The sequence below is a fragment of the Erpetoichthys calabaricus genome, chromosome 17 (genome assembly GCF_900747795.2).
Source record: "Erpetoichthys calabaricus chromosome 17, fErpCal1.3, whole genome shotgun sequence".
In the NCBI taxonomy this organism is placed as follows: domain Eukaryota; kingdom Metazoa; phylum Chordata; class Cladistia; order Polypteriformes; family Polypteridae; genus Erpetoichthys; species Erpetoichthys calabaricus.
Genome location: NC_041410.2, coordinates 30,884,603 through 30,910,103, shown reverse-complemented (window position 1 = coordinate 30,910,103; position 25,501 = coordinate 30,884,603). Strand labels below are relative to the sequence as shown.

The 25,501-nt window shown below is 42.4% G+C and overlaps 1 protein-coding gene across 7 annotated transcripts in view; it reads left to right on the top strand.

Moving 5' to 3' along the window:
* LOC114667831 (hemicentin-1-like) overlaps positions 1-25,501 on the top strand; it is a 314,465-nt gene that overhangs the window by 129,462 nt on the left and 159,502 nt on the right. For all 7 annotated transcript variants that reach the window (XR_007933768.1, XR_007933767.1, XM_051920622.1 and 4 more), the window contains one exon: positions 5,335-5,646. Coding sequence is in view for 5 of the 7 variants with exons in the window: in XM_051920622.1 (XP_051776582.1) it covers positions 5,335-5,646 (312 nt within the window). In the remaining 2 variants the exon portion in view is untranslated. The remainder of the gene's footprint in view (positions 1-5,334; positions 5,647-25,501) is intronic.

Genomic DNA, 25,501 nt, shown 5'->3' with positions numbered 1-25,501 from the left:
TCTTTTAATTTCTGGTACATGCTTCCTCAGTTGGTTTGCCCAGTTGATTTCATACAAGGGACGCTATTGGCAGATGGCTGAGAAGCTAGATTGCTTACTTTTCTCTAACTCATGCGCTGACTATCTGTGATCCTGACGTATGGGGATTGAGCAGTGGGGCTGTTCGCACACCTAGACGATACGGATGCTCGTCTAAAAATGCTGAAAGATTATCTTCACGTTGCTATCTTTTGTAAAGCTGATTCCTGAAAAGACATGCTGCACAGTGCTTCGCATACTTAAAAGCTCGAAGGGCACGTATTGATTTTTGACTGAACAACAAACTCTGTCTGTCTCTCTCTTTCTCTCTCTCTCTCTCTCTCTCTCTCTCTCTCTCTCTCTCTCTCTCTCTCTCTCTCTTCCTGCTCCTGACGGAGGGGGTGTGAGCTGCCGCCTTCAACAGCTTTGTGCTGCGGTGCTTCGCATACCTAAAAGCCAAACAGCACCATTGATTTGTTTGCTAGAGATTGTTTTCTCTATCTATGTGACATTATGTGCTCCTGACACACACACATCTTTGAAGAGTAAGATATGTTTGCACTCTTTTAATTGTGAGACAGAACTGTCATTTCTGTCTTGTCATGGAGCACAGTTTAAACTTTTGAAAAAGAGACAAATGTTTGTTTGCAGTGATTGAATAACGTTCCTGTCTCTCTACAACCTCCTGTGTTTCTGCGCAAATCTGTGACCCAAGCATGACAATATAAAAATAACCATATAAACATATGGTTTGTACTTCGCGGATTTTCTTATTTCGTGGGTGGCTCTGGAACGCAACCCCCGCGATGGAGGAGGGATTACTGTATAAGCCGGATTTATGTATAAGCCGATATTCTATTTTTTCATTTTCACAACTTTTTTCCTTAGATAAGCCGCGGCTTATAGACAAGAACTTAGGGTACTTGTCTTTAAATACAGATAAAACAGAGATATTAATTGTTGGAGGGAATGATGCTGATCACAACAATATTTTGTCATCATTTAACTCAGTGGGAATCCCAGTCAATTTTACTGAATCAGCCCGCAATCTAGGAGTTATCTTTGACTCTAGCATGTCATTTAAAGCGCATATTACAAAGTTGTCCAAGACATGTTTCTTCCATCTTAAAAATGTTAGGAAATTAAGGCGCTTTTTAAATAAACAGGATTCTGAGAAACTAATTCATGCATTTATCTCTAGTAATAATAATAATAATAATTCATTACATTTATATAGCGCTTTTCTCAGTACTCAAAGCGCTATCCACACAGGGAGGAACCGGGAAGCGAACCCACAATCTTCCACAGTCTCCTTACTGCAAAGCAGCAGCACTACCACTGCGCCACCTGTGAGGAGGATTGACTACTGCAATACGGTGTTCACTGGATGTTCAAACTGTTCTTTATACAGCCTCCAGTTAATCCAAAATGCGGCTGCGAGAATTATTACAAGAACAAGAAAATACGAACACATAACTCCAGTTCTTAAATCCTTACACTGGCTCCCGGTTAAGTTTAGGGCAGATTTCAAAATCCTTCTTTTAACATATAAAGCATTAAATGGTCGAGGTCCGGCTTACTTGTCTGAACTTATCATGACTTACAAACCAGAGCGCACATTAAGATCTCAAGATGCCGGTCTGCTTATGATTCCAAGGATTAATAAAATAACAGTGGGAGGTCGAGCTTTTAGTTACAGGGCCCCTAAACTGTGGAATGGTCTGCCTGCTACTATAAGAGATGCCCCTTCGGTCTCAGCTTTTAAATCCTGGCTGAAGACTCACTACTTCAGTTTAGCATATCCTGACTAGAGCTGCTGATTAACTGTACAGACTGCATCTCTGTTGTTAGTCATTAGCACTTAAACATAAGTAACATGACAGTTATAATTGTATACTAACCCTCACTTATTCTGTTTTTCTTCTCGGTACTCAAATGTGGCACTTGGTGCCACGGCCCACCTACCAAGTTGTTTTGCCTGCCTGAGGAAAATCATCTCTGATGAAGGATAGCAGGAATCGTGGGAAAGAGGGGTCCTTTCAACGGATTGGCTGACCCAGCACTGTTTCAGCCGTGGAATGGCCAAATGGGGGAGGCAGCTTGATGGATGATGTCTCCAGGACTCTACACAAATCCAAATCTTATTATGGGATATATAATAATAATAATAATAATAATTCATTACCATCTACTGTTAAATTCTGCTCTGTACTTCTAAAATTTATATTTTTTATTTCTTACTATATTGAGAAATTGTTCTGTGTACTGTATTGTATTGTATTGACCCCCTTCTTTTGACACCCACTGCACGCCCAGCCTACCTGGAAAGGGGTCTCTCTTTGAACTGCCTTTCCCAAGGTTTCTTCTATTTTTCCCTACAAGGTTTTTTTGGGAGTTTTTCCTTGTCTTCTTAGAGAGTCAAGGCTGGGGGGCTGTCAAGAGGCAGGGCCTGTTAAAGCCCATTGCGGCACTTCCTGTGTGATTTTGTGCTATACAAAAATAAACTGTATTGTATTGTATTGTATTACACCACGTTAGTAGCAGCCAATCAGAGCCCAAGAGAATGAAAATCCCGCTCTGATTGGTTGAGTCTCCTTTTCAGCCAATAATGTGCCTTGTAAGAAATCATCTGGGTACTGTAACGCAAAACTCTTTTTCTACCGTAGTGTACAATGTACGTATATTTAATGATTTACTGTATTGCTTAAATGTTCATTATTTTATATACATATTGACTTTTTACTGCATTTTAGTCAATATTTACAGTTATGTTATAGTTATTATAAATTATAATACGTATTGTTCTAACGAACTGTTGTCTAGCACACATAGTGACAAATGAAAAGCGTATGTACATTTTGTTACGAATTGCGACTCTGTCTACGTATTCCTGTAAGTAGCAGTATGTTTTATGATTTACTAGTGCATTGCTTAAATGTTACGGATACGTTAGTTATTATAAATTATAATATTGTTCTAACGAACTTTTGTCTAGCACACGTAGTGACTGCTGAAAACCGTATACTTTGTTATTAATTGGCTGCAAAGTACACTACAGGTAGGATGCACTTATTGAATTTTTACTCTATTTTTATTTATTACAGTACAGGTATATATATGTTATAATTACAGTAATACATTGTTGTTATTAATAGTTTAGCATAGATTAATGCTTATTTCAAAGTAAAAAGTTCTTAAAACCCCATAAAAAATGATTACTATAAAACCGCAGATTTACATGATATAGCAGAACTAACACGATAGAAAATTAGATATGCTCCACAGAAAAATCCGTGATATAGTGGGGGTGCGATAGGTGAACTGCGATATAGTGGGGGATCACTGTATACAGTACTTGATATCACTTTCATGATGAAATGCATTAAAGTATATATGTTACATTTTACAGATAAATCGTTAATTTTGTTTAAATAATGAACACTGTTAATAGTTACACATAAGGGGGGTGGCACGGTGGCAGAACGGTAGCACTGCTGTCTCGTAGGGAGCCACATCCCTTGTGTTCCCCACTGGCGTTTGCCTGTTTTTCTGATGGGTTTCAACAGTGTGCTCCATTTTCCATCCAAAGACACAAAGGTTTTGGGATTTGGTAATACTAAAATGATGTTAGGATGTGTGTGTGCTTGTGTTCACATTGCGATGAGCTGATGCCCCATCCAGGGATTTTGTTTCTGTCTTGCGCCCAATGCTTGCTGGAAAATGCGCATCCCCAGATTGATGGATGCAATCATTAAATATCCTTTTCAGAGATATTGTGCAAAGGTGTCTTCAGAATTTAATGGATGTTTTGGGCACATGTGTCACATCGCGTGAAGTATCAACCCGGCCTTAGGAGCCTTACTTTTCAGCTGACGATCTTGACTAGGGCTTATTTTTGTGGTAGGGCTTATATTACAGAGCATCCTGAAAATCATGCTAGGGTTTATTTTCAGAGTAGGTCTTATTTTTGGGGAAACACAGTATATATGTGTAGTAGTGTGAATGAATAGTAATATGTGTAATAGTATGAATGGCCATTCAGGAAGAAAAGATGTGTAAATCTTCAGATATGTCTTAACCTTAGCAGAGTCCATTAAAAGAACCTGCCAGTACCCCTTCATCATGTCGAGCATGGTCAAATAACTTGCCTGTCCAAGCCTCTCAAGGAGGTTGTCCACTTGAGGCATTGGATAAGCATTGAATTGGGAGACTTGATTAATTTGATGGAAGTCATTGCAAAACCTCCAACTTCTGTCAGGCTTACTAACCAAGACTATCGGACTGGACCAGGGACTATGACTCTTCTCTATAACTCCTAGTTCCAGCATGCATTTAATTTCAAGCTCCACCTCTGCTTTCTTTGCCTCAGGAAGACGATAGGGGCGTTCTTTGACTATAACCCCAGGCTCTTTCACAAAGTTGTGTGTAATCAGAGAGGTTCTTCCTGGTTTTTTGTTCACCACCTCCAGGACAGACAGGATAACTGCTTCGAACTCCCATCTCTGTCTAGAATTTAATTCTGTACTAAAGTTAAGTATATTTTTCTGATCAAAGAATGAGCAGTGCTGATCGGAGGAAGGATTGGATCCTTTTCCTTCCACGGCTTCAGCAAGTTTACATGATATACCCGCTCACTCCGCTGATGATTGCGTTCCACTAAATAATCAATGAGCCTTTTCCTCTCTTTAACTTTGTAGTGACCTTGCTAATGGGCTAGCAATTTAGAATGGGAGGTGGGAACTAAAACCATGACACAATTCCCCAGATGAAATTCTCGGTCATAATAGTGAGCCTGTGCTGCTTGTGCCTCTTCCATGTGACTTTTTAGTATGGGCCGAATTTTTCCAAATCTATCATGTAACTGCACAATATATTCCAATATATTTGTAGAGGAAAGAGCCTGCCCTTCCCATCCTTCTTTCAAAATATCCAATATGCCCCCCCAGGGTTGTCATCCATATATATCCATTATCTGAATTTATAAGAATTTTACTAAGAAAATATATGTGTTTTTTTAAATAAAATTATAATTTTGGACTATGTGTGCCCTGTACTGTCCTTTTCATACTTACGTGAATCTGCATAACAAGCACTTGTAGCTTACTTACTCAGAAGAAAATGGAGCTGTGTGCTGGAGTCTTTTTGGCTGCTCTCTCTCTGTCACTGTTTTTGTATGGGTAGCACAGTTGAAAAGGACATTTTAAATTGTGACCATGACATTTTAAAATTCTGACATTATTTGTGGTAATATTTTGAATAATGGCCCTCTAGTTCTTGAAAATACTATCAATAATTTTTTTTTCTTTTTCTTTACAGACCTCATAACTCCTCAGAATCCAGTTATCGGAGAAGTGAATAGAGAGATAACATTTAATGTGTTAGTTGATCCTCCAGGTGAATACGCACATACTGGAAACTGGAAACTTGATAAAAAAACTATTGTGGAATGGAAAGACAAAAGAGTAACTTATAGAGATGAATACGAAGGAAGAGTCAAGTTGACCACTGCTACTGGCACTCTGAAGTTTAATAAGCTGCTTGCTGGAGACTCTGGAAAGTACACAGTGACGGTTACAATGGGACCTACATCTCTCATTCTAAATAGGACCATTGAATTAAAAGTGTTTGGTGAGTAATTGTAATGATAGCTAATGATGACGATGTACATTTTAGGCGTACAGACTTGGAAAGAATGTCTTTTTTTTCCCTTCATTCCCATACAGGGTGCATTAATGCTAAAATACAGTGTGTGGGCAGGCAGGTTTTTCGAAAAACAATTAAAGTAATACTATAGGAGTTCTGCCTTAAACCACAGTAACAAAAGAATCATGGGGTACAATGAGTTGATAATAAGGTATTTTTGCACATTACTTACAGCTTTTCACAACAGCCGCTGAAGTGGAGTGTACTAGAATCTAGTGCTTAATGTGCTTGACTTTGAATTTGATCTTGAATTATAACAAACAGAACTGCAGGTCTCTTACTCAGAGTCACTCTTTTTCAGCTCATTAACTCATAAGTTATAGATCTTTTATAATGTGGGTAGCTGAACAAATGCCTCTCTGAGATAAATGGCACCTGTCCAATCTCATTGTATGCAACATTTTAACGACAAGGATGGCTGAACTTTCACTTTCACCACCACTTCCTTTCCTTGCTGTGCCTGGAGAGCTTCTAGTTTCTGGACCGGCCAGCTGGAGTGTTTTGAAACATATGACTCCTGTCTCTTGATCTGTAAAACGTAAGTGAGAACAGAGGAACAGCACGTGTTTTAGACTCTGAGGATTGCAGTCACAGACTCCACTGCTGTGGCTCTCATGCTCATGCACATCTCCTGTTCATTGTGTTTTATTCTGCACCAAATCCTGTGGTAACAGCAGGCAGGCGAGTCAGTTCACCAATACATGGGCAACTTAAAGGGCTTAGCAAGTTTATGTAGGTTCTGAAAAATGCAGCACGACTTTATTAGGGACCAACTGGCTGAGCACACTAATAATCCAAAAGTTTGAGAAAGGCCCTTCATAAAAATGGAGTGCTTTTTCTAAAATGGTGTATAGCCTGCCAAAATGCTGTGTTTTTTTGCTTGTTTTTTTTTTTTCAAATATGTTGTGACAGTCTGATTTGGATGCAACTGCCATAACTCTCTTAAATCCAGGACCATTGATAGTCATGTACTGAGATGAGTCAGGCAATGATGACAAATAACAGTAAGAGATGGTGTAAAGTGCAGTAGTGCTTTTATTATCACAGTCCAAACAATATGCAAGTAAGTGCAGTGCAACTTGTTCAATAAATAATCTATCCAAAAAACAGTGTTCACTGAGGTAATTAAAGTCCAAATAAATAATCAAATAATGAAGTAATAACATCAAGTGTTAAAACAAGCCAGAATCTGTCTTTTGCTACTCTTTTTGGTGCTGGTCTCTCTCACTCTTCTCCCTATGCTCACTCAACTCTCATGCTTAATGATGAATGTCACATCTAAATGGTTAAATGTCCAACTTAAATGGTTAATATCTCACACTTAAATGCTAAATGCTCAAATTAAATGTCCACCTACATGCAAAATGTAGCATTTAATGAGATATTTAACCATTTAAGTGTGACATCAAGCCATTTAAGTTCAATATTCATCATTTAAGTGTACAATGTAAGCATTTAGTTGTATATTTAGCTTTTAGATACTAAATGCTACACTTAAATGGCTAAAAGTGGAATATTTAGGCATTTAAGTGTGACACGTAGTATTTAAGTTGATTAAATTTTGGCTCTATATCACACACCACTAGAGAGCAGAGCTATCGGGCCCATGGTCAATATCAATTGTATCTATTTATTTATAGAGCACATTTAAAACTACAGTACATCAGTGATGGTGTAGCCAAAGTGCTTTACAATAAAATTTACAATAAACATAAACAAAATAAATAGAATAAAACGCAACATTTCAAATCAGCAGTAAATTGGAACAAAAAAATGCCTAAGAAAAAGGAACCATCAGTATCACTGAAGGTCATGGAAAGCTAGAGAATAGAAATGCATCTTCAATCTAGTTTTAAACAGTTCAATGGAGGGTGACTCCTTAATGTAATTAGGTGAAGCCTAATAGAGCAAAGCCCTATCCCCCTTAGTTTTCCTCTTAGTATGAGGGACAATAAGAGACAACTGACCGGTAGATCTAAGCTCTCTGGGTGTCTGGTGTATAACACACAATTCAGATAAATAGGTGGGAGCATACCCATGTATTGACTTAAAAACCAGCAGCAAAAGTTTAACATCAATTCTGAAACTAACAGGCAGCCAATGTAAAAAGGCTAAGATTGGAGATACAGAATCAAACTTTCTTGCCTCGACCAGAAAATGGACAGCTGTATTCTGGACCAACTGCAACCTGCATTTCAGGAATTTGCTGATCCTAGAATACAACAAGTTGCAGTAATAAAGCCGAGAAAAGATAAAGCATGAGTAACTTTCTCAAGATCCCAGGAGATTTAAAAGGCTTAACCTGGGCTAAAACACAAAGCTGGAAAAAACAACTCTTGACCACAAAATGTATATGTTTCTCAAAAGAGAGTTTATTGTCAAAAATAATAAAATAAACATGAGGTTTGCAATAGATAGATAGATAGATAGTGTAGCAGTAGAGGTATTGATCCACCTCTTGAACACTCAGGTACCACTCCAAACACCAGGTGAAAGTACAAGACTTCTTTATTTTCTTATAACTCAGTGCACCAAGCACCCTCACACACACACACACACACACTACTTATATAAATCAACTCTCTACTCACAATACCAATCCTCCTCTTCCAGACACTTAGCCACCCTCCCTCCTAGCTCAGCTCAGTGTTTGGGCTTTCCCAGAGTCCTTTTATACACCCTGACCTGGAGGTGTTCCTGCCCAACAGTCCACAGTTCCTTATTCCTTCCGGGTCAGGGCAAACAGTCCTTATCTTCAACCTGGAAGCACGTCATCTCTCCCGCTCACGTGACCAGGACGTACTTCCAGGTTATAGGGCACATATGAGTCCACGGGCTTCCCGACAGCGACTCCTAGTGGTTCCCAAGGTATCCAGCAGGGCTGTGTATAAAAACTACAAAGTCCATGAGGCCCTGCTGGAATCTGGGGCATGTCCATGCTGTTGAGAGAGCTCCTCCTGGCGGCCTGGGGGTGAGGGCCGGAATAGGAAGCCGGCAATCCACCACAATTCCCCCCCCTTAGCGACGACCACTGGGGCGGAGTGTCCAGCCCCGCGAGGGACATCCTCCTCCAGGAGGACACGTCAGTCGGACCTTGGCTGTGGTGTCTAGGCCCCCCAGAGAACCTTGGGGGAACGGTGTATCTTCTGTCCCACTGCTCTCCTGTCCTCCGGGGACAACTTCGCCACACGTGGCCCGGCCAACGGCAGTTGTAGCACCGACGATGCCCTCCTGGTTGTCTTCCTCGACGAGACCAGAAACATCTTGGAAATTCCGTCAGCTCCATCTCCGCCCCTTTCTCCGCTAAGGAGAGTTTTACGGCCGCCCTGCTGCTCTCAACCCGTATCTCCACCTTGTCAGGAGACCCGCGTTTTACTTTGTGGATCTCCTGCTTACTCTGGGGCTTGGGCACAGCTGGGGACTCTCTACTGGAAAAAGAGAGCCCCTTTGCTGTCTGCTCGCCCTTCGATTTATGTTTTTTAGGAGGCGGCGTCATCAGCACCGTATCGCTCCGGGTAACAGCACTGTTTAGCTGTACCGGTGCAATCGGCACTTCCCCCGCCCCTCCGGTTCCTAGCGACACCTCGCTCAACACACAGGCCGGGGTCTGGAGGTTCGATTCGCTCCGGGAGGCCGCGTCATATGCGTGCCCCGGCTCGTTCATTCCTTTCCCCGACCTTTCGGTTACCATGCTACGATCTACTGTCAGGCACACAGCGCTTTGGCACTCGCTACTTATTAACCGCAGGGCCGGATCGCACTGTGTCCCTTTATTATCTCTGGTACAGCTTAGGCTTACCTGTACCACTGAATCCACCAAGACCGGGGCTTCTCGGCATAATCGCCACAGGTATTCTTGTAGTCCTTTTAGCGGCGCCTCGGCTGTAGCTCCCAGCTCCTCGACACGTTCCTTCAGCTCCTTTAAAGCCTGAAAGAAAGTATCCACGGGCTCGAACAACCTCTCGAGATCCCGCATGTTCATAATGTTATTTAATTTGGCTGGAGGTAAGTTCGCTTCCTTATTTTCCTTACCTGCCAGCCGGTAGCCAATGAGCACGTACGTTTCTGGCACGTGTTCGGCTGGGTCGCGCAAAGGCTCCTGGGATTTGGAGTCCGAAGAGGATCAGGTAGCCTCCAGCTGCTGACTGCGATCTGCCTTTTCTAATTTGTCGGCAGCCCGTTCAGTCACATCCCGCTCCTCTTTTTCTTTATTTAATTTCGGCGCTGCTTCGCTTGCCTCCCCCTTCCTTTTCAGGGAGCTCAGAACCGTTGGGGAATGTATGACCTCACCTAAGGATCCAAAGTGACCTTCTCCGTCCTGGCATCCATCGCGCGAGGTCACGTGGTGGTTTTCCACGTATGGGCTTCCCCTCTGCAGACTCCTAGACCAGTCCGACTTCTTTTTATCGCTGCCATCTTGCCTAGGTATGAGGCGGGCGTCCGATTCTCTGTCCGCTTCGTGCAGACAGGCCTCTGCAAAATATGAATAAAATGTCCCCGGCGCTTCGGGCATTTTACCACCACATACCTGGGAACGAAGATGATCCAGTTCAAGTTCTTTATAATAGTCTTCTGGAGTCGCCATCCTGCAACGTTCCAGCTGCCTCCCCGCTCGAGTTTGCTCGGCTTTAAACCGCGCCCAGTCTTCCTCACTGCCTGTCAGGTAAGTCCACAGCGCCTCAACACCAGTTGGGACCGAAGTCTTCTGGATAGATCCAGTCTTCTTCCCGGATTTCTTCCCCATTATGGTCTGAAGTATAACAAGGCTCACTAACGCAGCGCTCTCTGTAGCGGGTGGGGTTTTCACCTTCGTGTGTTGAAGCGGGTCTGCATACCCACTATTTATTTGGAATTCAGGTCCCCTGCCAACAGACGGCCAGAGAATCCTGCCGACTACGCCAGTGTAGCAGTAGAGGTATTGATCCACCTGTTGAACCCTCAGGTACCACTCCAAACACCAGGTGAAAGTACAAGACTTTTTAATTTTCTTATAACTCAGTGCACCAAGCACCCTCCACTCCACACTACTTATATAAATCAACTCTCTACTCACAATACCAATCCTCCTCTCCCAGACACTTAGCCACCCTCCCTCCCAGCTCAGCTCAGTGTTTGGGCTTTCCCAGAGTCCTTTTATACACCCTGACCCGGAGGTGTTCCTGCCCAACAGTCCACAGTTCCTTATTCCTTCCGGGTCAGGGCAAACAGTCCATATCTTCAACCTGGAAGCACGTCATCTCTCCCGCTCACGTGACCAGGACGTACTTCCAGGTTATAGGGCACATATGAGTCCACGGTCATCCCGATAGCGACTCCTAGTGGTCCCCAAGGTATCCAGCAGGGCTGTGTATAAAAACTACATAGTCCATGAGGCCCTGCTGGAATTCGGGGCATGTCCATGCTGTTGGGAGAGCTCCTCCTGGCGGCCTGGGGGTGAGGGCCGGAATAGGAAGCCGTCAATCCACCACAATAGATAGATAGATAGATAAATAGATAGATAGATAGTCTGTCGCTGAAGCTGCTCCTCTGTCTGGATGCAGTGGATTCTCCATGATTGACAGGAGCCTGCTGACCACCCATCGCTCTGCCACAGATGTCAAACTGTCCAGCTCCATGCCTACAATAGAGCCTGCCTTCCTCAACAGTTTGTTCAGGCAAGAGGATAATCACGGGGTCCAGAAGGGGCCTGGGTCTCCTAAAATCCACCACCTGGTGTCCAGGTGTAGGTGGTTTGAATCACACCATTTAACAAAGTCCTTGATTAGGTTCCTATATTCCTTCTCCTGCCCGCTCCTGATGCGGCCCGCGATAGCAGTGTCATCAGCAAACTTTTGCACGTGGCAGGACTCCGAGTTGTATTGGAAGTCCGATGTATATAGGCTGAACAAGACCGGAGAAAGTACAGTCCTCTGCGGCGCTCCTGTGTTGCTGACCACAATGTCAGACCTGCAGTTCCCGAGACACACATAATGAGGTCTGTCTGTAAGATAGTCCACGATCCATGCCACCAGGTATGAATCTATATGGATCTTTGTATGTGAATTTCCCCTTGGGATTAATAAAGTCTCTATCTATCTATCTATCTATCTATCTATCTATCTATCTATCTATCTATCTATCTATCTATCTATCTATCTATCTATCTATCTATCTATCTATTGTGATGGACAACCGGCTACAGACTCTGGTTGCCACCCCCAGGCCGCTAGGAGGAGCCCTCCGGACAGCATGATGGTGCCCCGAGTTCCAGCAGGGCCTCATGGACTTTGTAGTTTGTATACACAGCCCTGCTGGATACCCTGGGGGCCACTGGGAGTCGCTGTAGGGGGGCTAGTGGACTCTTATGTGCCCTATAACCCGGGAGTGCGTTAGCATCACGTGACAGGAAGGAACGACGTGCTCCCGGGCTGAAGGAAGGACTGTTTACCCTGACCCGGAGGGAATAAGGACTTGTGGGTTTAGCCAGGAACCACTTCTGGGTCAGGGGATATAAAAGGACTGTGGGAAAGCCCAGACACTGAGCTGAGCTGGGAGGTAGGAGGGTGAAGTGTCTGGGTGAGGAGGAGAGGTTGTAGTATTGAGAATTGTGTAGTGTATGAATAGTGTGGTGTGGGGAGTGCTTCGTGCACATAATAGTAAAATAAATACCATTTATACTTTTACCTGGTGTTCAGAGTGGTACCTGAGGGTTCAAGATGTGGACCACACCTCAATCTGTTTCACTATCTATCTATCTATCTATCTACTCCCATCTCTTTCAGCATGTCCCTAAGGAGCAGAGGTTGGATGGTGTTGAAGGCGCTAGAGAAGTCCAGAAACATAATTCTTACAGCTCCTGGTATGCGAACTGCAGAGGGTTGAGGGTGTGGTGGACCTGTGGCCTCAGGTGGTGAAGCAGCAGCCACCCCATGGTCTTCATCACATGGGACATCAGTGTGACAGGCCGGAAGTCATTCAGCTCACTAGGACGTGATACCTTTGGGACGGGGGTGATGCAAGATGTTTTCCAAAGCCTCAGGACTCTCCCCTGTTCCAGGCTCAGGTTGAAGATGCGCTGTAGAGGACTACCAAGCTCCAACGCACAGGCCTTCAGAAGTCGTGGCAATACTCCATCTGGACCCACTGCTTTGCTGGCACAAAGTCTCCTCAGCTCTCTGCTTACCTGGGCTGCTGTAATTGTGGGTGGTGGGAAACTCTCTCCTATGCTGGTATCAACAGAAGGATGGGTGGAGGGTGCAGTACTCTGAGGTGAGAGTGTGTTAAGGGGGTCAAACCTATTAAAGATGTTGTTCATGTGGTTTGCTCTCTCCACGTCTCTCTCGATGGTGGCACCCCGCTTCGAGCTGCAACCAGTGGTGATCTTCATCCCATCCCACACTTCCTTAATGCTGTTATTCTGCAACTTCTGCTCCAGCTTTCTCCTGTACTGCTCCTTCGCCGCCCTGAGCTGGATGCAGAGTTCCTTCTGCACGCGCTTGTTCTCATGCTGATCACCACCTTTAAAAGCCATTTTCTTCTGGTTCAAAAGGCCCTTGATGTCACTTGTAATCCATGGCTTGTTGTTAGCATATCAGCGTACTGTTCTTACTGGAACTACAACGTCCATACAGAAGTTGATGTAGTCAGTAGTGCAGTCAACAACAATCAGTGTTCTCACTATATGATCCTTGCAGGATATCCCAATTCGTAGTTCCAAAGCAGTCTCTCAGAGCCTGCACTGCCTCAGTGGACTACTTCCTGAATGAGCATGTGAATAGTCCATGAAAGAGGCAAGGAGTTCAAAACCAACTGGGAAGATTAAAAAAGTCAAGTAATCTGACTTTTTGTCATTGTTGTTTAGTATTGCTATGTCACCAAAAACATTAAACAGATATAAACAGATTAAAGTCTTTCACACACATAAATTAAAACTGGGAGGTAAAAAGATAAAAAAATATGGCACTTTTATTACACAGACTAGCAAAATACCTGCGCTTTGCAGCGGAGAAGTAGTGTGTTAAAGAGGTTATGTAAACATATATATACATATACACATACATACATAGTGCGTTGTAACACGGGCTGTGATTGTTACATGGGAGGGAGATGACAAATCACAGGTTCCCGCTTTCTAATCGGGCCTGTGATTGGTGCTTTGACTGATGCCCAGATCCCACAGTATCTCCCCTTAGGAGAGGCGTTAGGCAAGTGTAATTGAATAGCGGTGCTGCAAGTTTAGCTTTACACCTGTTTTTAAGGCTTATTGACTGAAAGGGGCTTTCATGAAAAAAGTTAGGGCTTTGCTACAGGATACACCCTCCACAAGTTAAGGAAGTAAAAATAAAGGTATATATTTCTATTTTATTTAAACCTTTTAAGTTTGTATGCAGGCGGTATGGTGGCGCAGTGAAAGGTGCCAGTTAGGAGACCTGGGTTCAATTCCCTGCGTGGAGTTTGAATGTTCTCCCCGTGTCTGTCTGGTTTTCCTCCGGGTACTCCGGTTTCCTCCCACAGTCCAAAGACATAGAGGTTAGGTGCATTGATGATTCTAAATTGTCCGTGGTGTGTGGGTGTGTGCGCCCTGCGGTGGGCTGGCACCTTGCCCGGGGTTTGTTTCCTGCCTTGTGCCCAGTGTTGGCTGGGATTGGCTCCTGTATTTAGGATATAGCGGGTTGGATAATGGATGGATGGACATCTGTATGCATAGCCCCATTTGCCCGTTTTCGTTTTTTTTCTTTCTTCAGTAATATTTCAGCAAACCCGGAGCTTGACAGTTCAAATCCTGGTACTGACACCACTGTGTGACCCTGAGGAAGTCACTTCACCTGCCTGTGCTGCAAAAAACAAAAGTAATGTAACAAATTGTACCTCAGATGTTGCAAGTTGCTGGAATAAAGGCATAAGTCAAATAGATAAATATGTATTATACACTTAGGAACTATTCATTTATTTTCAGTTAAGTCATCTGCAGCAAACCTTTATAAATGAGGGTTTCTCCTTTTTAGATAGTGCAAACTCTTTCTTCTTCATTGAGGTTTTCTCTTGGAGAGCTTTTTTCATTTCATTGAAAATTAAAGCAGCAGCTGCCAAAATATGTAGCTTTCTTATTAATTTTTCAACATTGTGTAAAATAACTTATAAAGTAACATAAAAGGTTTAAATACTGGTTATCCTTTTACACTAAAATATTACTAAAGAGATACAAAAAAAGTAAAATGCATATGTTCTTTTTCTTTAAGGAGATTAACTATTACTGAAGAAAGAAAAAAAATAAATAAATAAAACAGCCAAATGGGGCTATGCATACGAACTTAAAAGGTTTAAATAAAACAGAAATATATACCTTTATTTTTACTTCCTTAACTTGTGGAAGGTGTATCCTGTAGCAAAGCCCTAACTTTTTTCGTGAAAGCCCGTTTCAGTCAATAAGTCTTAAAAACAGGTGTAAAGATATTGACAATAAGCTACGCAAACCCACCAAGACATGGAATCATTTAAATCAAGGCGCGAGTCAAAAAACACCGTCCCATACTATTAGTTAACGATTAACATATTTCTATATGTATTGTAAGCATACAATACAACTGATAATATGTTGCACTTATTTATCTGGTGTACCGACATTTTTGCGCGTTTAATGGCTGAAATCCAACATGGTTTGTGCCCTTCAGAATGAAAACAGTTTGCATTTACCTTTTTAATAAAAGGCGAGCTTTTAAGCCTGAGAAATCACCCCGTAAATGCACACGTTTAATTGCACATGTGTTAATATGTACAGTGGTGTGAAAAACTATTTGCCCCCTTCCTGATTTCTTATTCTTTTGCATGTTTGTCACACAAAATGTTTCTGATCATCAAACACATTTAACCATTAGTCAAATATAACACAAGTAAACACAAAATGCAGTTTGTAAATGGTGGTTTTTATTATTTAGGGAGAAAAAAAATCCAAACCTACATGGCCCTGTGTGAAAAAGTAATTGCCCCCTTGTTAAAAAATAACCTAACTGTGGTGTATCACACCTGAGTTCAATTTCCATAGCCACCCCCAGGCCTGATTACTGCCACACCTGTTTCAATCAAGAAATCACTTAAATAGGAGCTGCCTGACACAGAGAAGTAGACCAAAAGCACCTCAAAAGCTAGACATCATGCCAAGATCCAAAGAAATTCAGGAACAAATGAGAACAGAAGTAATTGAGATCTATCAGTCTGGTAAAGGTTATAAAGCCATTTCTAAAGCAGCGAACCACAGTGAGAGCCATTATCCACAAATGGCAAAAACATGGAACAGTGGTGAACCTTCCCAGGAGTGGCCGGCCGACCAAAATTACCCCAAGAGCGCAGAGACGACTCATCCGAGAGGTCACAAAAGACCCCAGGACAACGTCTAAAGAACTGCAGGCCTCACTTGCCTCAATTAAGGTCAGTGTTCACGACTCCACCATAAGAAAGAGACTGGGCAAAAACGGCCTGCATGGCAGATTTCCAAGACACAAACCACTGTTAAGCAAAAAGAACATTAGGGGCTCGTCTCAATTTTGCTAAGAAACATCTCAATGATTGCCAAGACTTTTGGGAAAATACCTTGTGGACTGATGAGACAAAAGTTGAACTTTTTGGAAGGCAAATGTCCCATTACATCTGGCGTAAAAGGAACACAGCATTTCAGAAAAAGAACATCATACCCACAGTAAAATATGGTGGTGGTAGTGTGATGGTCTGGGGTTGTTTTGCTGCTTCAGGACCTGGAAGGCTTGCTGTGATAGATGGAACCATAAATTCTACTGTCTACCAAAAAATCCTGAAGGAGAATGTCCGGCCATCTGTTCGTCAACTCAAGCTGAAGCGATCTTGGGTGCTGCAACAGGACAATGACCCAAAACACACCAGCAAATCCACCTCTGAATGGCTGAAGAAAAACAAAATGAAGACTTTGGAGTGGCCTAGTCAAAGTCCTGACCTGAATCCAATTGAGATGCTATGGCATGACCTTAAAAAAGCGGTTCATGCTAGAAAAACCCTCAAATAAAGCTGAATTACAACAATTTTGCAAAGATGAGTGGGCCAAAATTCCTCCAGAGCGCTGTAAAAGACTCATTGCAAGTTATCGCAAACGCTTGATTGCAGTTATTGCTGCTAAGGGTGGCCCAACCAGTTATTAGGTTCAGGGGGCAATTACTTTTTCACACAGGGGCCATGTAGGTTTGGATTTTTTTTTTCTCCCTAAATAATAAAAACCACCATTTACAAACTGCATTTTGTGTTTACTTGTGTTATATTTGACTAATGGTTAAATGTGTTTGATGATCAGAAACATTTTGTGTGACAAACATGCAAAAGAATAAGAAATCAGGAAGGGGGCAAATAGTTTTTCACACCACTGTATGCTTACACACTGTTTCTTCTTCATTGAGGTTTTCTCTAGCATGTAGATCGGGGTAATTACATTCACGGCATTCGCAGTCTGAATCACAATCTGATTGTATGGGTGGTTACCTACCAGGTAACGCTTATGGTTGGCCTGCAAGTCAGCTAACATCAGCCACGGTGCCTTCAGTTGTGAGAAGCAGATCATAGAATGGTTGAAAATAGTTTTCTGTCAAATAATGCAAAGAGTACGCGACACGTTTCATCCTAATTCTTGGCTCATCAGGCGTACACACTCACTGCACTCGCTTACGGGAATCGAACCTCGGACGTTAGCGCTAGAGGCGAAGCCCCTAACATTGCGCCACGGCGTGTGGTTCGTTTATTTGACAGCATGTAGATCGGGGTAATTACATTCACGGCATTCGTAGTGTGAATCACAATCTGATTGTATGGGTGGTTACTTACCAGGTAACACTTATGGTTGGCCAGCAAGTCAGCTAACATCAGCCACAGTGCCTTCAGTTGTGAGAAGCAGATCATAGAATGGTTGAAAATAGTATACTGTCAAATAATGCAAAGAGTACTTGACACGTGTTTCGCCCTAATTCTTGGCTCATCAGGCATAAGGCAAGTGTAATTGAATAGCGGCGTGTCATTGAATAGCAGCACTGCAAGTTTAGATTCTTTTCAATAAAGTCAGACGTTAGGCAAGCGTCATTGAATAGCGGCGCGTCATTGAAGAGCGGCGCTGCAAGTTTAGTTTCTTTTCAATAAAGTCAGGCGTTAGGCAAGTGTCATTGAATAGCGGCGGCGCTGCAAGTTTAGTTTCTTTTCAATAAAGTCAGGCGCCCTTTGCAGCGGCGAAGTTCTGCTTTTAAATTTTTATTAAGAAGAAAAGAAAACCTTTTTAAACTGAGGGAAAATATACCAATAACAATTTGTTAAGGATCTGTTTTTTTGTGAAGCTGCCTTTACACAGCTTGTCCACTGTTTTATAAATGAACGCCATATAACGCCCTCCTTTCTCCTTCAGTCAGTGCACGTGATTACGTGTGAGGCGTGATGACGCGTTACGCAACCCCGCCTCCCACGGCCAGCGAGCTGCCGTCCATTACTGTATATGGACAAAAAAGAGGTTCCAGTTATGACCGTTACGCTTTGAATTTTGAAATGAAACCTGCCTAACTTTTGTAAGTAAGCTGTAAGGAATGAGCCTGCCAAATTTCAGCCTTCCACCTACACGGGAAGTTGGAGAATTAGTAATGAGTGAGTGAGTGAGTGAGTGAGTGAGTGAGTGAGTGAGTGAATGAGTGAGTGAGTGAGGGCTTTGCCTTTTATTAGTATAGATACCTACAGGAAGGGTGGAGCAGAGAAAGTAATACAAAGTAAAAATGAAAGAACAAAACCTACTGCACTACTAAGGCCAACTCCACAGGTCCTGTCTTTCTCTCACCTTGTCTCCTCCTCCTTTTCACAGCTTAGTATTTGCCCTATTCTCTACCTGTATCTGTACTTACCTAATGTCTGTTGGTGAGGTGGAATTAAATGGTCAGATTTCTCTTTTGAAGATGTTAGAATTTTTTTGGTGTTATTTTTAAAATGCCTTCCCACAGCGCCATTTTTGTGTTTATTATGGGCACCACCATTGTTTGCTGTTTGTGATGTAATGGTATTTTAAAGGTCAGTGTCATACAGTTCCTAACTATTCAAGTTTGAGGAGAAATCAAAACAAAAACACCCGTATTATTGATAAGGATATCACTGGCTATGAATTCTTTTCTGCTCTATGGCTTTGATTTACATCTTTTATTTTGGCTTAGGCTGCATGAAATATTCTGGTTATTGATGCTCTTACTTCATTTCTCATCTTTGAGTTTGATTCAGGCTCTGCCTTTTGTGTATTTACTGTAATTCTCAGTTACCACCATGGTTTGTTATTACAATTACAGTACATCAATTAATTAAATTTCACTATAAATTCCTACCATCCTGTACAGCCATGACTTTTTAGTGTTTTCCCAGACTGGACTACAGAACATAAAAGAGTCAGAATTAAGTGCAGCCACAAAAATGGCTTAATCATTTGATTCCGTAAGGTCCTTTAGGTTGTATTTAATATAGCAGCAATCAAGTGTTATAATACAGTATACACACAATTCTATACGTGTTTTTGCATTTAGATAGATAGATAGATAGATAGATAGATAGATAGATAGATAGATAGATAGATAGATAGATAGATAGATAGATAGATAGATAGATAGATACTTTATTAATCCCAAGGGGAAATTCACATACTCCAGCAGCAGAATACTGTTACAAAAATCCATCCATCCATCCATTTTCCAACCCGCTGAATCCGAACACAGGGTCACGGGGGTCCACTGGAGCCAGTCCCAGACAACACAGGGCAGGAACCAATCCCGGGCAGGGTGCCAACCCACCACAGGACACACACAAACACACCCACACACCAAGCACAATTTAGAATCGCCAATCCACTTAACCTACATGTCTTTGGACTGTGGAAGAAAACCAGAGTGCCTTGAGGAAACCCACGCAGACACGGGGAGAACATGCAAACTCCACGCAGGGAGGACCCGGGAAGCGAACCCAGGTCCCCAGGTCTCCCAACTGCGAGGCAGCAGCGCTACCCACTGTGCCACTGTGCTGCCCCTCTGTTACAGAAAACAATATTAAATTAAAGAGTAATAAAAATGCAGGTAAAAACAGACAATAACTTTGAATAATGTTAACGTTTAACCCCCTGGGTGGAACTGAAGAGTCGCATAGTTTGAGGGAGGAACGATCTCCTCAGTCTGTCAGTGGAGCAGGACTGTGACAGCAGTCTGTTGCTGAAGCTGCTCCTCTCTCTGGAGATGAAACTGTTTAGTGGATGCAGTGGATTCTCCATAATTGATAGGAGCCTGCTGAGCGCCCGTCGCTCTGCCACAGATGTCAAACTGTCCAGCTCCATGCCTACAATAGAGCCTGCCTTGCTCACCAGTTTGTCCAGGCGTGAGGCATCCTTCTTCTTAATACTGCCTACCCAGCACACCACCGCGTAGAAGAGGGCGCTTGCCACAACCGTCTGATAGAACATCTGCAGCATTTTATTGCAGATGTTGAAGGACGCCAGTCTTCTAAGGAAGTATAACCGGCTCTGTCCTCTCTTGCACAGAGAATCAGTATTGGCAGTCCAGTCCAATTTATCATCCAGCTGCACTCCCAAGTATTTATAGGTCTGCACCCTCTGCACACAGTCACCTCTGACGATCACGGGGTCCATGAGGGGTCTGGGCCTCCTAAAATCCACCACCAGCGCCTTGGTTTTACTGGTGTTCAGGTGTAGGTGGTTTGAGTCACACCATTTAACAAAGTCCTTGATGAGGTTCCTATACTCCTCCACCTGCCCACTCCTGATGCAGCCCACAATAGCAGTGTCGTCAGCGAACTTTTGCACGTGGCAGGACTCAGAGTTATATTGGAAGTCCGATGTATATAGGCTGAACGGTTCTATTCAATAAGGGCGCGCACAAAAAGGCGACCTTCAAAAGGGCGACCTCAATTGGGCGCGGAGATTAAAAGCGCACATAAATAAAAGCGATCTTCAAAAGGGCGACCTCAATTGAGCGCCGAATAAAGGCGCGCGTAAATAAAGGCGAGCTTCTAAAAGGACGACCTCAATTGAGCGCCGAATAAATGCGCACACAAATAAAGGAGCGCTTCAAAAGAATGACCTTCGGAGCGAATTAAATTAATTCTCCTTGATTATGCTAATAGACCGCATCTCGAATATCTACGTGGCATTGCACATAATCTACAGCTTCAAGTGTAACTTGCTTTCACCTTTTTATACATTCAGTCATTGCCTTAATCTAATTTTCTGTAATTTTGAAAACAACCAAATATAGAGAGCTTTAGAAATAGTTCGTTAGAAGTAGTTCGTTAGAAGTTCATGCATTAATTAATTGGATGTTTTAATATTCTTGCTTTCACCTTTTTATACGTTCAATCATTACCTTTATCTAATAAATTTTCTGTAATTTTGTTGCGTTTGCCTTTATTCGCTGCGCCCAATTGACGTCACTCTTTTGAAGCACTATTTGCGCGCGCATTTATCCATCCATCCATCCATTTTCCAACCTGCTGAATCCGAACAAAGGGTCACGGGGGTCTGCTGGAGCCAATCCCAGCCAACACAGGGCACAAGGCAGGAACCAATCCTGGGCAGGGTGCCAACCCACTGCAGGACACACACAAACACACCCACACACCAAGCACACACTAGGGCCAATTTAGAAACGCCAATCCACCTAACCTGCATGTCTTTGGACTGTGGGAGGAAACCAGAGCGCATTTATTCGGCGCTCAATTGAGGTCGTCCTTTTGAAGATTGCTTTTATTTATGTGCGCTTTTATTCGCCGCGCCCAATTGGGGTCACCCTTTTGAAGGTCGCCTTTATGTGCGCGCCCTTATTGACGGATACCAGGCTGAACAGGACCGGAGAAAGTACAGTCCTCTGCGGCGCTCCTGTGTTGCTGACCACAATGTCAGACCTGCAGTTCCTGAGACGCACATACTGAGGTCTGTTTGTAAGATAGTCCACGATCCATGCCACTAGGTATGAATCTACTCCCATCTCTGTCAGCTTGTCCCTAAGGAGCAGAGGTTGGATGGTGTTGAAGGCGCTAGAGAAGTCTAGAAACATAATTCTTACAGCACCACTGCCTCTGTCCAAGTGATTGAGGGGTCGGTGTAGCATGTAGATGATGGCATCCTCCGCTCCCACCTTCTCCTGGTATGCGAACTGCAGAAGGTTGAGGGCGTGTTGGACCTGTGGCCTCAGGTGGTGAAGCAGCAGTCTCTCCATGGTCTTCATCACATGTGACTTCAGAGTGACAGGCCGGAAGTCATTCAGCTCACTAGGACGTGATACCTTTGGGACTGGGGTGATGCAAGATGATTTCCAAAGCCTTGGGACTCTCCCCTGTTCCAGGCTCAGGTTGAAAATGCGCTGTAGAGGACTCCCCAGCTCTAACGCACAGATCTTCAGCAGTCGTGGTTATACTCCATCTGGACCCGCTGCTTTGCTGGCACGAAGTCTCTTCAAATTTAGGGTTTTCCATTGGCATGGACTAATTTGTTTAACATTTTCATATTTAATTTTTTTTACCATCTTCTGTTTATTATTAACATGACATCTTGGTCCTGCTCACAAGACCATGTGGTCACTTTTGTGACATCACAGATCATTACATATAAATATCATGATTATGCATTCATGCTATCCCTCAGTTGGTAAATGTTTTTGATCGCTTTAGTGCCAATTAGCCTTGAATTCAAGTAGGCCAGGGCATCAGGTTTTTATTTTTTCTTGTTCTGAACCTTGACCCTTTTCAACGTTGATTTATGTTTTGGCTTCTGTTTTTTTGATGCTTGTTTCTGTTTTTTGACAGCAAGTGTTATGACCCGTGCTTGCCTTTTTGACAATGTCTTCACTACATTCTATTATTTCCTAGTCTTTTCAATGTTCATAAAGTAATTTGCGAGCAGTCTGAGTGGCCTTACTTATATAGCTGAGAAAAGAAATACTACTTGTAAGCTTCTTTGCATACACCATACAAAACACAAAGTGCAAGTGCAGGTCAAATCTCTTTACGTCATTGTTGTGGGGTACAAAACCTATACATTTTGGTTTATATTTAGATTATATTTTGTTCAATACAAGACAACAGATGAACTACATTCAGGACAAATCAAAGCATTTCTTCTTCCCACTTATATCTCACTTTTAAACAGTTGTTCCAACAAAGAAAGGAAGACATGCTGGTGGCTCAGGCTATCAATTACTTTATAACCTGATAAAGGATGGACATCTAATTATTTTACAGTCTGGGAAAGGAAGACCTGCCGATGCCTCAGAGAACATAAAAAAAGTTTTATTGTTTTGGAAAATGGACAGTGAATTCATTCATCATACTGACAGCCAGCCAATCAGAATATCTAACAATAAAATCTTGCAAACCCTCCCGGAAGATTTTTATTATAAATATTCCTCATCTGCAGAGTGATATAGGAAGGAGGGAGGAAGAAGAAGGGACAAAGACGTCAGAAGATAACAGGGCGACGTCAGAGAAGTGTCTAATGAATAACTACGAGTGCTCGATCACAAGCCGCTTGCGACGTTCATACTTGTCATCTTTAACATTTCATAAGCTTTTACTAAAGACTATATATATCCAGACTTTACTATCAGTCCTATTTTCAATTATTGTTTGTTCCACTGGTATTATTATTATTCCTGTAATAAATACCTTGCTGCTTTTAACTTTCTATGCTTTGTCTTAATGTCTAGAGTTACTGAAGTAATAAGGTAGATTTCTTTGAGCACCTGGTGCAGCCGGAGCTATGCCATTACCTCTGTGCTGTGAGGTTTATTAAGGCTGCGGGTGAGAGCTCCACCCCATAGTAGGGAACAATACATAAAGTAAGGCATTCTTGGCTAATAAATGGCATATAGTCAAGAGTGCTGAGTCCTTGTATGTTTAAATGTATTCTTGAAGACCAAAAGTAATATTTAGGTTTGAGATATCATTAAAACATTGTAGGTTGTTTGTGCCAATAATAAGTAAATCTCTTGAAGTGCTGAGTGAGTGACAGGCTGTGTTATTCCTAAGGCACTTGTATGGTTTAAAGTGCCAGATGTTAACCAGCTGTGTGTTTGTTTCATAGGGCACTGTTGAGTTTCTGTGTGTATGCATATAGCTATGTATGTGTGTGTTAATCTTAAAGTGCAACAGTAGACCAACCCGGTAACAATCTTGATGAGTACACTTACCCTTGAAGAAAACAGGTAAAGGGAAATACTACGATAATACAGTCGTCCTACTACCACTCATATCACTGTCACCTAATACAATCTCTGACAAAACCTGACGATTACCACTCACTACTGCACCTCCACCTCCAGTTCTTTGAAAAAGTATCTTGTTCAATATTCAATATTAAACCTTGTATCAGTCAAATCTTCAGTAAGAATTGTTGAAGCTCTTAAGCTAGAAAATCACATTCCTGTCCCTTTACAGATGATGATGCAAAGTTTATCAGCTCATGAGAGACCTGGGTATTCACTCCCTTATACCCAACGGACACCCCCTGTTTCACATTCAGGTTTTCCTCAGCAGTTGTAGAATCTAAACCAATATCTTTACCAGCTTCTGATCAAAATTTTGGAGTCACCCATGTTTTTGATAGAAATTAATTCCTTTTAATCAAGATATGATTACATTAATCTAAAAATATAGCCAAAGCCTTACTAGTATTGCTAATGGCTATTACTGCTTGAAATGACTGATTTTTAATTTATTATTCACATAAGGTTACAAAGTTGCAACAGTTCCTTCAGAGTCCTAGTAGTAAACTCCCTTTGTGCTAATTCGTTATTAGAGAAACCTTCTAAATGCTTTAGCACCACTGAAACTTGTTATTCTGTGCACTATGTGAATAATAAAAATCAGTCATTTCAAGCAGTAATGCTTATTAGCAACAGATGTAATGTCTTGGCTATATTTTAAAACCAATTTAATGATATCTTAATTAAGAAAGGTATCTGTCAGTCAGTCAGTCATTGTCCAACCCGCTATATCCTAACAAAGGGTCACGGGGGTCTGCTGGAGCCAATCCCAGCCAACACAGGGTGCAAGGCAGGAACAAATCCCGGGCATGGTGCCAACTTATTGCAGGGCACACACACACACACACACTTCAAGCACACACTAGGGACAAACTCCACGCAGAGAGGACCCAGGAAGTAAACTCAGGTCTCCTTACTCCGAGGCAGCAGCACTACCACTGCGCCACCGTGCTGCCCTAGAAAGGTATCAGTTTCTATCAAAAACGTAAACATTTTTGTGTAACCCCAAACTTTTGACCAATAGTGTAAATTCTCTCTGTTTGGTAACATCCCTTGAATTTGTTACTAACTTAGCACCTGCTAACAATCCCACTATGTCAGACATCAGAGCCCGGTTTTCACTGGGTTGGTAGATTTTAGAAATTCTTGTCCTGAAATCTGCAGCAGCATTTTTGAATTGAGCAACTAACCCTGAGTTGGTCTCTGACATGGATCAATGATCTCTCATTAAATGCATTAGAATTGAGGCATAGTAGATCATAGTAGATCAATCATAGTAGATTGGCTCACCTGTTCTAATTAATCCATATCTAGAACTGTAATTCAGTACCAGGGACCCTATTGCCTTATTTTGTTCACAAGTCAACAAATTATAGCACACCTTGTCTTATAATCATTACCCATCACGAGGCCCACATTAAGGGCAGAAACTCTACTAAACTGCCAGTTTTTCAATTTTCCAAATTATTATTGTGCACTCCTTATTACTGTAGCACCATTGGTTCAACATA